The 13,696-nt window shown below is 39.6% G+C and overlaps 1 protein-coding gene across 1 annotated transcript in view; it reads left to right on the top strand.

Annotated features, from left to right (window-relative positions):
• Positions 1 to 398: 398 nt before the first annotated feature.
• Positions 399 to 13,696, top strand: part of lrp2b (low density lipoprotein receptor-related protein 2b) — a 54,845-nt gene continuing 41,547 nt past the window's right edge. The window contains 18 exon segments of the mRNA XM_058061207.1: positions 399 to 605; positions 3,137 to 3,253; positions 3,336 to 3,464; positions 3,524 to 3,693; positions 3,765 to 3,988; positions 5,886 to 6,092; positions 6,157 to 6,359; positions 6,427 to 6,567; positions 6,659 to 6,868; positions 8,512 to 8,704; positions 8,772 to 8,897; positions 8,976 to 9,106; positions 10,421 to 10,558; positions 10,642 to 10,920; positions 12,041 to 12,280; positions 12,349 to 12,471; positions 13,207 to 13,323; positions 13,405 to 13,696. The exon segment at positions 13,405 to 13,696 is cut by the window's right edge and continues 86 nt beyond it. Coding sequence (XP_057917190.1) covers positions 449 to 605; positions 3,137 to 3,253; positions 3,336 to 3,464; positions 3,524 to 3,693; positions 3,765 to 3,988; positions 5,886 to 6,092; positions 6,157 to 6,359; positions 6,427 to 6,567; positions 6,659 to 6,868; positions 8,512 to 8,704; positions 8,772 to 8,897; positions 8,976 to 9,106; positions 10,421 to 10,558; positions 10,642 to 10,920; positions 12,041 to 12,280; positions 12,349 to 12,471; positions 13,207 to 13,323; positions 13,405 to 13,696 — 3,197 coding nt within the window. The 5' untranslated portion in view covers positions 399 to 448.

The following is a 13,696-nucleotide window of genomic DNA, read 5'->3' as shown; positions in this document are numbered from 1 at the left end:
ACACTCACATTCATACCTATGGACAATTTGGAGTCGCTAATTAACCTAGCATGTTTTTGGAATGTGGGAGGAAACCGGAGTACCCGGAGAAAACCCGGCCAGAGATAGCCAAGGGTGGAATCGAACTCAAGTCTTCTAGCTGTGCGGCCTACACGCTAACCACTCTGTCATTAGGTTTCAAAAATTCATAAATTAATTAATTGATCGCTGTCTTGTGGTTGACTATAGCCTATTATTAGTCAAATCAAATACTGCAATACATTCATTCATTTTTGTACCTCATATCCTCACAAGTGTTGGGGGTGCTGGAGCCTATCCCAGCTGTCTTCGGGCGAGAGGCGTGGTCCACCCTGGACTGGTCGCCAGCCAGCCAATCACAGGGCACTTATAGACAAACAACCATTCACACTCACATTCAACCCTTTTCCAGTGTAATTTAATATGAATAATGTCGCCTACAGACAGCGACTCCCGAGATTGTTACCCCGGCGAATGGGGCTGCCCGGGTTCACCGGCTTGTATACCAGTGGGAAAGGTTTGCGATGGGAAAGCGGACTGTCCTGATGGGACTGACGAGACCAACTCCACCGCTCAGCAGACGTGCAGTAAGTCATAGACTTTCTTAATGCTACCATCTCTAGTCTCTTTTTAATGTTTCAGAAAACAACACATGGAATGATACAGTACTCTATAAGAAGCAATGAAGTCTGGAAAATTAAATCATTTAATAAAAAAAAAATCCAAAAATTGTTACAACTATAATGATAAAAATGGTAATATTAATGATGATTATAATAATGGTGATAATAATAACAATAATAATGGCTAAAAATAACCAATTAGCTAAAAATGTCATCCAATACTTCAAGAAACAATACAAGCAGTTGATATTTGAATATTTTAAATTAAATTAAATTAAATTAAATTAAATTAAATTAAATTAAATTAAATTAAATTAAATTAAATTAAATTAAATTAAATTGTCATATCACCTCGTACTTCGGTACGGGACAAAAAAATTAAAAATTTAAATAAAATTCAAGAAACAATACAAGCAGTTGATGTTTGAATTTTTTTAATTATTAAATTAAATTAAATTAAATTAAATTGTCATATCACCTCGTACTTCGGTACGGGACAAAAAAATGAAAAATGTAAATAAAATTCAAGAAACAATACAAGTTGATGTTTGAATTTTTTTTAATTATTAAATTAAATTAAATTAAATTAAATTAAATTAAATTAAATTAAATTAAATTGTCATATCACCTCATACTTCGGTACGGGACAAAAAAAAATAAAATTTAAATAAAAAAAAACAACAAAAAAAACACCCTTAAACTATATTAGGAAAGCAGGAAGTGAACAAATGTAACAGTTACTGATTGTAAAAGTACCAGATGGAGGGGTAGGATTTAATTAACTTTGCTTCTTCCTACTCCTTTTGGACATGTGGAACTGTGAACTGATTATGTGATGCATTCAATTGTAATCTGATGCATGTTCAAATGAAATAAAACCATTACCATTACCATAATGATAATAACAATAATAGTATTACAATGATAATAATAACAGGGGGAAACAAGACTGTGGCATGAACATGATTATATCTTGCAAAAAGGTAGGCATTTATAAGTTTTGCTTCTGCCTACTCCTTTTTGGGCTTGTGATCAGATAGTTGAATACAAATGTAAATAATGGAAAGTTCCAAAAAAAAAAATGCAACGCTCGTCAACGGCAGGAGCACTCTGGTGCCTTTAAGGACCGACTCCAAAAACAACATGTATGACCAGGGTGTGTGTTGACAAAAAAGTCATGTCTGAAGCCGCCAGTTGAACATCCCTGCTCGTAACCGTCCCAAACTTTCATTGGGCTTTAAACAAAGGTCCAAGGGTTGTGAGCTCGTACATTTTTACAGTATTTACTGAGCTTTTTCTTTAGTCTCAGCACTACACAGACACACACATGGTTTAACATTAACATCTTTTCTCAGAGCAGACCCGCTAATCGCCTCCAAATTCGGTGCGTGATAGCCGTAAAAGCGCTTATAAAAACGATAACGACACCTTTTTGCTGAGATTAGAGGCATTAAACTGGAAATGATTGAGTTGAGTTAACTTTTTTTGTGTGTGTGTGTCCCGTCCAGCCATACAATTTTCAATACATTTTTAGTTTATTTTTTTTAATAATTATGTTAATCAACCATTCAAAACTGATGGCTGATTTTTAATGTTTAATTTTCAATACATTTTTAGTTTATTTTTTTTAATAATTATGTTAATCAACCATTCAAAACTGATGGCTGATTTTTAATGTTTAATTTTCAATACATTTTTAGTTTATTTATTTTTTTAATAATTATGTTAATCAACCATTCAGAACTGATGCCTGATTTTGAATGTTTAATTTTCAATACATTTGTAGTTTTTTTAATAATTATGTTAATCAACCATTCAAAAATGATGGCTGATTTTAAATGTTTAATTTTTAATAAATTTTTTGTTTATTTTTTAAAATATTTATGTTAATCAACCCATAATAATGTTAACCAACCATTCAAAACTGATGGCTGATTTTGAATGTTTAATTTTCAATACATTTTTTGTTTATTTTTTTTATGATTATGTTAATCAACCATTGAAAACTGATGGCTGATTTTGAATATTTAATTTTCAATCCATATTTAGTTTATTTTTTTTTAATAATTATGTTAATCAACCATTCAAAACTGATGGCTGATTTTTAATGTTTAATTTTCAATACATTATTATTTTTTTTAAATAATTATGTTAATCAACCATTCAAAACTGATGGCTGATTTTGAATGTTTAATTTTCAATACATTTTTTGTTTATTTTTTTTATAATTATGTTAATCAACCATTCAAAACTGATGGCTGATTTTGAATGTTTAATTTTCAATAATTTTTTTTTATTGTTACTTTTGTAAATTTCAAGTGATTTCAGTGAGAATTGTAGGATTTTCTTTCTTTACCAACAATTTTGTCCACGTGTGTATGTGTGCGTAAGTGTGCGTAAGTGTGCTCATATGCATGAATGTGTGTGTGAATGTGTAATTGTCACTAAGAATGACAAAAGTAGAGGGACTTACTTTTTATTGTTTTCACTCGCAGGTCTTGAACGCTGCTCAACGTTGAGCTGCGAGTATCTATGCCACGTGTCCCCACAAGGGGGCACCTGCTACTGCCCTGATGGTTTCATTGTAGGAAATGACAGTCGCTCCTGTGTGGGTGAGTGGGAAATGCCATAGTCATAACTCATGCATTCTTATGGATTAGGGATATAACAGTGATTGCACGTCTTTGCATTTAGACTACAACGACTGTGAAATCTGGGGCATATGTGACCAGCTTTGTGAAGACCGGCCGGGGACGCATCATTGCAGCTGTGCCGACGGCTACTTCCTGGAGCAGGGTCACATCTGCAAGGCTAACGTGTCAGGTACTGAGGTCATTTAAGGTTAATTGTCTCCGTTCTCAATCGGAATATGTATATTCCAGGTGGAATGCCACAGCTCATTTACACAGACGGAGGAGAAGTAATGATGGCTGACATCCATGGCCGCTACGTTCGAACTCTGGTGCCCGCTCAGGGCAAAGGTTCCGCTGTTGGCGTGGCGTACCACCGGCACAGTGAGACCGTGTTCTGGAGTGACACATACACTAAAAAGGTCAGATAGGGAGTCTAATGTCCGTCTTTGTACTCCGACATCATTCCAAATCCTTCCTGGTATTTTTCCAGGTGTATTCCGCTAACTATAATGGAGGGAATATTCGTGAGGTTCTGACCACTGCAGTCCAGAATGTCCAGAACCTGGCGGTGGACTGGGTCAACTTTAAATTGTACGTGTTGGAAGCCATGGTGGAGCGCATTGACGTGTGCGACTTTGAAGGAGGGAATCGAGTCACCCTGGTTGCTGAGAACCTGCAGAGTCCTCATGGTCTGGTCCTGGACCCAACAGTAGGGTGGGTTTTTAAAGAAAATGTCACTCTGCTGCATACATTCTGTCTGATTCTGTTATGATATGATATCATTTATGATATGATGTCATTCATTTCATATATAGTATGGGGGGGGGGTGGTGGAGCCTATCCCAGGGGTACACCCTGGACTGGTGGCCAGCCAGCCAATCACAGGGCACATATAGACAAACAACCATTCACACTCACATTCATACCTATGGTATCGAAAATTAACTATGGAGTTAATTCGAGTTAATTAACCTATGGAGTCACCAATTAATCTAATATGTTTTTGGAATGTGGGAGGAAACCGGAGTACCCGGAGAAAACCCACGCATGCACAGGGAGAACATGCAAACTCCACACAGAGGGTGGAATTGAACCCTGGTCTCCTAGCTGTGAGGTCTGCGCGCTAACCACTCGACCACCGTGCAGCCCTGTGTAATTCATGCAAAAGAAAATATACAGACATTTCGTTTTTCTTTAAATCACAAGATTTAATCTGACGTAATGGTTATTACACTTATTAATAAATTATTATTATATTATAGAATTTATTATATTATAAAACTTAATAAATTATCATTTTATAATTTTATTAAAATTTTGAATCGGAAAGAAAAAGAAAAAAAGAAAAAGAAACTATACAGACATTGAGTTTTTCTTTAAATCACATAATTTTCCAACATTTAATCTGACTTATTACACTTATTAATAAATTATTATTACATTATAGAATTTATTATATTATAAAACTGAATAAATTATTTTATTATTTTATCAAAAATTTTAATCGGATTTTAATTACAAATGTTTATGATTTAATGATCAATCAGATACACACTTTTCATCGGGCAGCAAGGGTGGGATTGAACCCTGGTTTAACCACTAGCTGTGAGGGCTGCGCGCTAACCACTCGTCCACCGTGCAGCCCTGTGTAATTCATGCAAAAGAAAATATACAGACATTTCGTTTTTCTTTAAATCACAAGATTTAATCTGACGTAATGGTTATTACACTTATTAATAAATTATTATTATATTATAGAATTTGTTATATTATAAAACTTAATAAATTATCATTTTATTATTTTATTAAAATTTTGATATTTATTATTAATATTACTATTACTATTATAAATGTTATTGTTATTATTTTACAAGCAAATTTTATGAGATTGTGTGGGCAAACTATGGCCCGGCTTAAAATAGTGTGCATGTATCAAATATACAGACATTTAGTTTTTCTTTAAATCACATATTTTTCCAAGATTTAATCTGACGTAATGCTTATTACACTTATTAATAAATTATTATTATATTATAGAATTTATTATATTATAAAACTTAATAAATTACTTAATAAAATTACAATTTTTTATCTGATTTAATTACAATTTTTTACTATTCAGTGATCGATCAGATACACACTTTTCATCGGGCAGCAAGGGTGGAATTGAACCCTGGTTTAACCTTTAGCTGTGGGGCCTCTGCGCGAACCACTCATCCACCTTGCAGCCCTGTAAATGTTATATTCATTCATTTTCTACCGCTTATCCTCACGAGGGTTGCGGAGGGTGCTGGAGCCTATCCCAGCTGTCTTGGGGCCAGAGGCGGGGTACACCCTGGACTGGTGGCCAGCCAATCACAGGGCACATATAGACAAACAACCATTCACACTCACATTCATACCTATGGACAATTTGGAGTCGCCAATTAACCTAGCATGTTTTTGGAATGTGGGAGGAAACCGGAGTACTCCAGGAACATGCAAACTCCACACACAGAGATGGCCGAGAGTGGAATTGAACCCGGGTCTCGCAGCTGTGAGGCCTGTGTGCTAACCACTAGACCACCGTGCAACCATGATATGAACATTACTGTGTTTTTTGTGTTTACAGGTACATGTTCTTCACTGACAAGGGTATCGGCAATGAGAACATGAAGCTTGAACGGGCGTTCATGGACGGCAGCAACCGTGTGGAGCTGGTGAAGATCCGGTTGGGTACCCCAACTGGTATTAGCGTAGATATCGTCACAAAGAGGGTGTACTGGTCTGACAGCCATTTTGACACAGTGGAAACGGTCACTTATCACGGTTTGGACAGGTAAATGCTTATTTATTGTATGGATGTTCAAAATATGCTGTGTTTGATGACCATTTTCGTGTAGGAAAGTCGTCCTCAATGGCGGAACCCAGTCGCCGCATCCTTTCGGAATTGCTGTATTCGAGAACCACGTGTTCTTCACAGATTGGACCAAAATGGGGTTGGTGAGAGCCAACCGCTTCAACGGTGGCGACCCGACACTCCTCTACCGTACCGCTAAGCGACCGGGCCATGTTGTTGTCTCACATTCCATCCTGCAGCCGATTGGTAAGGGAATGAACTCGGAATGTTGTGCGGACGGGACGGCGACGTTAACGACTTCAACCTCATACAGTGATGAACCCCTGCGGAAGACATAATGGCGGCTGTCAGCATATTTGTGTCCTGAGCCACCGTACGGACAATGACGGTTTGGGATACCGCTGCAAGTGTCGGCATGGTTACGACTTGGAGTCAGACCTTCACACTTGTTTCAGTGAGTAGTTTTCTTCTTAAATATTTCTATAAAATATTTTATAATATTTCTATAGAATGTATTTGGCTAAAAATCTGTCACGTTTAAACAGAGGTCAAGCACTACTTGTTGGTGGCCACCTCTCTGGCCCTGCGAGGGATCCCGCTATCCGTGTCCCTCCAGGAAGACGTCACTCTGCCCCTCGCAGGGCTCGCCTCGTCTTTTTCTGGCTCTGCTGTTGAGTTTGATGGCCAGGAGGAGGCGCTATTCTACAACGACAGGTCTAAAGGTCTTGTCTATAAGTCCAACCTCAATGGCACAGGTGAGTGTTCATCTACTGATGTTATTATTCATTCATTCATTTTATACCGCTTACCCTCACGAGGGTCGCGGGGGTGCTGGAGCCTATCCCAGGACACCCTGGACTGGTTGCAAGCCAATCACAGGGCACATATAGACAAATAACTATTCTTGATTATACAAAACGATGATAGGAACACCGGGCTGTACGGCGGACGAGTGTTTAGCACATAGACCTCACAGCTAGGAGACCAGGGTTCAATTCCACCCTCGGCCATCTCTGCCTGGAGTTGGCATGTTCTCCCCGTGCATGTGTGGGTTTTCTCCGGTTTCATCCCACATTCCAAAAACATGCTAGGTTAATTGGCGACTCCAAATTGTCCATAGGTATGAATGTGAGTGTGAATGGTTGTTTGTCTATATGTGCCCTGTGATTGGCTAGCCGACTCTTACCCGAAGACAGCTGGGATAGGCTCCAGCACTCCCGCAACCCTTGTGAGGAAAAAGCGGTAGAAAATGAATGAATTAATGATAGGAACACCATCAAATGAAAGGATAAGGCTAACAATACAGGCTAGCATGCTATCGGTGCTGTGGGGGGGGTATAGAAGGTGAGTTCAAGGATGAGTTCAAAGAGTGGGACAAATCATTAAATCATTAAACATTCAAAAATGTGGGATTTCTAACTGTATATTATTTTTTTATTAAAATAATGCACCGGGCTGCACGGTGGAGGAGTGGTTAGCGCGCAGACCTCACAGCTAGGAGACCAGGGTTCAATTCCACCCTTTGCATGTTCTCCCCGTGCATGCGTGGGTTTTCTCCGGGTACTCCGGTTTCCTCCCACATTCCAAAAACATGCTAGGTTAATTAGCGACTCCAAATTGTCCATAGGTATGAATGTGAGTGTGAATGGTTGTTTGTCTATATGTGCCCTGTTATTGGCTGGCCACTAGTCCAGGGTGTACTCCGCCTATCGCCTGAAGAGAGCTGGGATAGGCTCCAGCACCCCTGTGTACGTCGTGAGGATAAGAGGTAGAAAATGAATGTATTGCAGTATTTGATTTGACTAATAATAGGCTATAGTCAACCACAAGACAGCGATCAATTAATTAATTTATGAATTTTTGAAACTTAATGACTGTATTATGGACTGAGTGGTTAGCGCGCAGGCCGCACAGCTAGGAGACCCAAGTTCGATTCCACCCTCCGCCATCTCTGGCCGGGTTTTTTCCGGTTTCCTCCCACATTCCAAAAACATGCTAGGTTAATTAGCGACTCCAAATTGTCCATAGGTATGAATGTGAGTGTGAATGGTTGTTTGTCTATATGTGCCCTGTGATTGGCTGGCTGGCCACCAGTCCGGGGTGTACCCTGCCTCTCGCCTGAAGACAGCTGGGATAGACTCCAGCAACACCCACGAACCTTGTGAGGTCAGAGTTGTCGGAGGGTGGAATTGAACTCGATTCTCCTGCATGCTAACCACTCGTCCACTATACAGCCCTGATATTATCATGATTACCACAAATAGTATTTGTAAACAATATTTGCATTTACTGACCACACAATCATCTTCTAGAGCAAACTGCGGGTAATTGAAGGGTGATGTTATTTTAAAATGTATTTTAAAATGTATCCCACCTAAAATATGAATTCTCCTTTCAGTTCAACAGATTTTAACAGGCTACAGGGTTGGCTCAATTGATGCTATGGCCTATGACTGGACTTCCAAAGTCTTGTTCTGGACCTCTAACACCTATAAGACAGTGGTGGCGTTCAGAACCACAGACAAGTCCATGAAAGACATCGTGACCGGATTAAGGACTCCAAAGGGACTTGCAGTGCATCCCGGTGCTGGGTGAGTCTCTATTTGGTGTAGTTGGGGGTCCTCCTACATTTTTAAATCCTTGTTTGTGTGTGCGTAGCTACTTGTTTTGGTCCGACGTGTATCGCCCAGCGGTCATCATGAGGGGTTACACTGATGGCAGCAATGGAGTTCCATTGGTCAACACAACACTTGGATGGCCTTATGGACTTGCTATTGATTATTCGTAAGTGTATAATACAATTTTATTCAATATCTATAACAAGAAAATATTTATAATGTTGTTTTTGTGTGTCTGTAATAGACAGGAGCGTTTATATTGGGTCGACTACCTTTTGGACCGGATTGGACACATTGGCATTCAAGGAAACGACAGAAAGACCTTCAGCAATATCGGACAGATCACACAACCGTATTCACTGACTGTTTATTCAGGTTTGTTTACGTCTTATTACTGAAGTCCATCCCAGACGTCAGACTATCCCAGCTGTCTTCGGGCGAGAGGCGGGGTACACCCTGGACTGGTCGCCAGCCAGCCAATCACAGGGCACATATAGACAAACAACCATTCACACTCACATTTGTACCTATGGACAATTTGGAGTCGCCAATTAACCTAGCATGTTTTTGGAATGTGGGAGGAAACCGGAGTACCCGGAGAAAACTGGGGAGAACATGCAAACTCCACAGAAATGCGGAATCAAACTTGGGTCTCTCACCGTTTAGCCCCAGAACAAAATATTCATTCATTCATTTTCTACCGCTTATCCTCTAGAGGGTTGTGGGGGGTGCTGGAGCCTATCCCAGCTGTCTTCGGGCGAGAGGCGGGGTACACCCTGGACTGGTTGCCAGCCAATCACAGGGCACATATAGACAAACAACCATTCACACTCACATTCATACCTATGGACAATTTGGAGTCGCTAATTAACCTAGCATGTTTTTGGAATGTGGGAGGAAACCGGAGTACCCGGAGAAAACGCACGCATGCACGGGAAAAACATGCAAACTCCACACAGAGATGGTGGAATTGAACCCTGGTTCAATCCCTAGCTGTGAGGTCTGCGCGGTAACCACTTGACCACGGTGCAGCCCCGTGTAATTCATGCTAAAGAAACTCAAATTTTTTTTACATTTAGTTTTTCTTTAAATATTTTTCCAAGATTTAATCTGACGTAATGCTTATTACACTTATTAATAAATTATTATATTATTGAATTTATTATATTATACAACTTAATAAATTATCATTTTATTAAAATTTTTAATCAGATTTAATTACACATTTTTATGATTCAATGATCAATCAGATACACACTTTTCATCAGGCAGCAACAAGGGCAACAAAAACAAATATTATTACAATATGGAGTCGCCAATTAACCTAGCATGTTTTTGGAATGTGGGAGAAAACCCACTCAAGCACGGGGAGAACATGCAAACTCCACACAGAGATGGCCGAGGGTTGAATTGAACCCCGGTTCAACCCCTAGCTGTGAGGTCTGCGCAGTAACCACTCGACCACCGTGCAGCCCAAGCGTATACTAAATGGCCAAAATATTTAGAGCTCTGTCTGAAATTGTACCTTTCCAAACCAAAGTATTGCAGTAATTAATACCATGTCGGGATACTTAATTGTATATGTTGTAGTAAGTTTATATCTGCTTTGATACCGGAAGTAATTCCGTTGAAATTTTCAATTTTTCAAAGAGTAAAAGCACATTAAAAGCATGTGTTTGTGTCCTGCAGACTACCTGTACGTCGCCGATACACGAACCCGAGCAATATTTGAGCTGAGGAAGAGGGACGGAGGAGGGAACATGATGATCAGACAAGGAATCAACGGAATTCTGAACGTCAAAGCCTACACCGCCGACCTCTATAGTAGTAGGTTCATGCACGGTGACATCCGTGACGCCCCCCCCTACGACAATCACCTGACTACCGTGTGTCGCTTTTTCTACTTTTAGACATCAATAGTCGCTGCAATGCCGTGGCAAATGGCCGCTGCAGTCACTTCTGCTTCCCGACTCCGTCCTACAGCCGCGTGTGTGGCTGTCCATACGGCATGAAGCTGCAGATCAACCAAATGGACTGTGTCAAGGACGACAGCGTTCCGCCTCCGGATAACAACTGTGGCGACTACGCCTCCGAGTGTGACGAGGGGCGGTGCATATCCAACTCGTACTTCTGCGATGGTTATCCGGATTGCGTGGATAAGTCTGATGAGGCCAACTGCACCGACACAGGTACATGAACAACACGGCAATCTTAGTACAGTAACACCTACATGTTATATATTACCATACAAATATACATCATAAGGTGGCCAGTAGTATTTCAATATTGAACAAAGCAAAATTTGTTCTCAAATCATATCTTACTTATTGTGTGGAAATATGGGGTAATAACTATAAAAGCAATCTTCACTCGCTAAATGTACTGCAAAAAAGGCCAGTAAGGATAATTCATAATGCCGCCTACAGAGAACATACTACTTATTTCTAAAATCACAAATACTTCAACTTGCTGATATAGTTCATCTTCAAACGGCTAAAATAATGCATAAGGCTAAAAAATAATTAAAAATTGTATGGTCATATAATTTAAATTTTTTAAATTTTTAATAAAAAAATTAAATTAAATTAGGAAAGCAGGAAGTGAACAAATTCACTTCCTGCTTTCCTAATATAGTTTAAGAGTGTTTTTTTAAGTTAACTTTTTTATTTTTTTGTCCCATACCGAAGTACGAGGTGATATGATCATACAATTTAATTTAATTTAAATATATATATATAAAATTTTATTAAAAAGGCAGAAAGTGAACAAATGTAACAGTTACTGTACAGATGGAGGGGTGGGATTTAATAAGCTTTGCTTCTTCCTACTCCTTTTGGACATGTGGAACTGTGAACTGATTATGGGATGCATTCAATTGTAATCTGATGCATGTTCAAATGAAATAAAACCATTACCATTACCAAACTTAAGATATTGGGGATTTTAAGCTTTTACCGACAGTCCGACTACTGCTTTTTCATTCAATTTGGATTGAATTGTCTATATTGACACTTAATTTAATTTATTTTATAAAGAAATTAAATTAAAAACAAATTAAATTATATTAAATTTAAAAACAAATTAAATTATATTAGGAAAGCAGGAAGTGAACAAATGTAACAGTTACTGATTGTAAAAGTACCAGATGGAGGGGTAGGATTTAATAAGCTTTGCTTCTTCCTACTCCTTTTGGACATGTGGAACTGTGAACTGATTATGTGATGCATTCAATTGTAATCTGATGCATGCAAATGAGATAAAACCATTACTACTACCATTACATATATATATTTGCTTTCTAACACCCAGGAGCAACCTGCTCCCCGAGAGCCTTCACCTGCAACAACAAGCATTGCATCCTGTCCGGGTGGCGCTGCGACGGCACCGACGACTGTGGCGACGGCTCGGATGAAATCAACTGTCCCACTGGGGTGCCCACCACCTGTTCAACTGATTCATTCACCTGCGATAACAACAGATGCGTCTCCAAAGACTGGTTGTGCGACGGCGACAATGATTGCGGCGACGGCTCGGACGAGCACAACTGCAGTAAGTTCAACGCAGACGATTCACACTTGACGATATGCAGTGATGCATCAACTTCATTCTCTCCTCAGATTCCACCGTCACCACCTGCCCACCTGCGTACTTCCTGTGTCCCGACCACCGTTGCATATTCAACTCCTACGTGTGCGACGGCGACCAAGACTGCTTGGATGGCTCGGATGAGAAAAACTGCGGTAGAAAGAATTCATTTGTTGTTGTATGCCTTGAAAAACAAACATTTGAACAGCTAAACATTGTCTTTACATGTCAATCTAGTGACAATTTCCACAGCCAATGTATACATTTCACATATCTTTATCACAATACTATCAGTAACACATTTCACATATTGCAGTTAGCCTGCTTAATGCTATTCACCATACATTAAGGACTGCTAGCATTAGCCGTTAGCCATTTCACATGTGCTCAAATGCTCTACAAAACATTTATAACAAACCACTTTGCAGTCAGTTGTTTACTTTAGCAAGTTTCTACACTCTTTAAAGTCGTTTGTATGCATTATTTCTACTTTATACTAACCTGTGGCACAGAATGTGGAAGACAATCCACGATGACTTGACGTATATATTCACCCTCAGGATTTATTCTTCCTCTGTCGTTTTGTCACCTACTCTAATACCACCATCGCTGCAAGCACCCCCTAGTGGACCTTGCGGTATTACACCCAAACGCCAACAATGGAGATTTGGTTATTTTAGACACAAACATATAAAAAATAGTAGGGTGTCTTTTTTCTTTTACAACTGAAAAAATGTATGACATAAAGTATTACTACTATTACATGCTCTAACCATAAACTGTTATTTTAAAACCATGTTACCTTATCTTTTATGTACCTTACATTGTCAACATATTTGTTTTTGTTGCATGGCGATCATTGATTTTTGTGTCTTTTTCTCCTTGCGTAGAGTTTTCCTGTGCATCCTATGAGTTTGCCTGTGCCAGTGGCGACCAGTGTATTAGTGACAGTTATCGATGCGATGGCGTCTTTGACTGCAGGGACCATTCCGATGAGCGAAACTGTCGTAAGTCAACGCACTTGAAAATGAGAGATTTACTGACATGAAGAAAAGCATACAGTTTACGAAATTTGTGCCCCCGTGTAGCCACTCGAGGCCCGGGCCTGTGCCACAAGGACGAGTTCCAGTGTCAAACCGATGGCGTCTGCGTGCCGGATAAGTGGGAATGCGACGGCCATCCCGACTGCGAGGACGGTTCAGACGAGCACATCTCCTGCCCTCCTGTCACCTGCGGGTCCAGCTTCTTTCAATGCCCCAATAAGATTTGTATCCCGAATTACTGGCTGTGCGACGGTGAGAACGACTGCCGAGACATGAGCGACGAGCAGAATTGTCCCACACCTCCGTTCCAATGCCCTGGCGGCCAGTGGATGTGTCC

This window comes from Doryrhamphus excisus, chromosome 22 (genome assembly GCF_030265055.1).
Source record: "Doryrhamphus excisus isolate RoL2022-K1 chromosome 22, RoL_Dexc_1.0, whole genome shotgun sequence".
Lineage (NCBI taxonomy): Eukaryota > Metazoa > Chordata > Actinopteri > Syngnathiformes > Syngnathidae > Doryrhamphus > Doryrhamphus excisus.
Note: the sequence above shows the minus strand (reverse complement) of the source record. Positions and strands in the feature narration are given on the sequence as shown.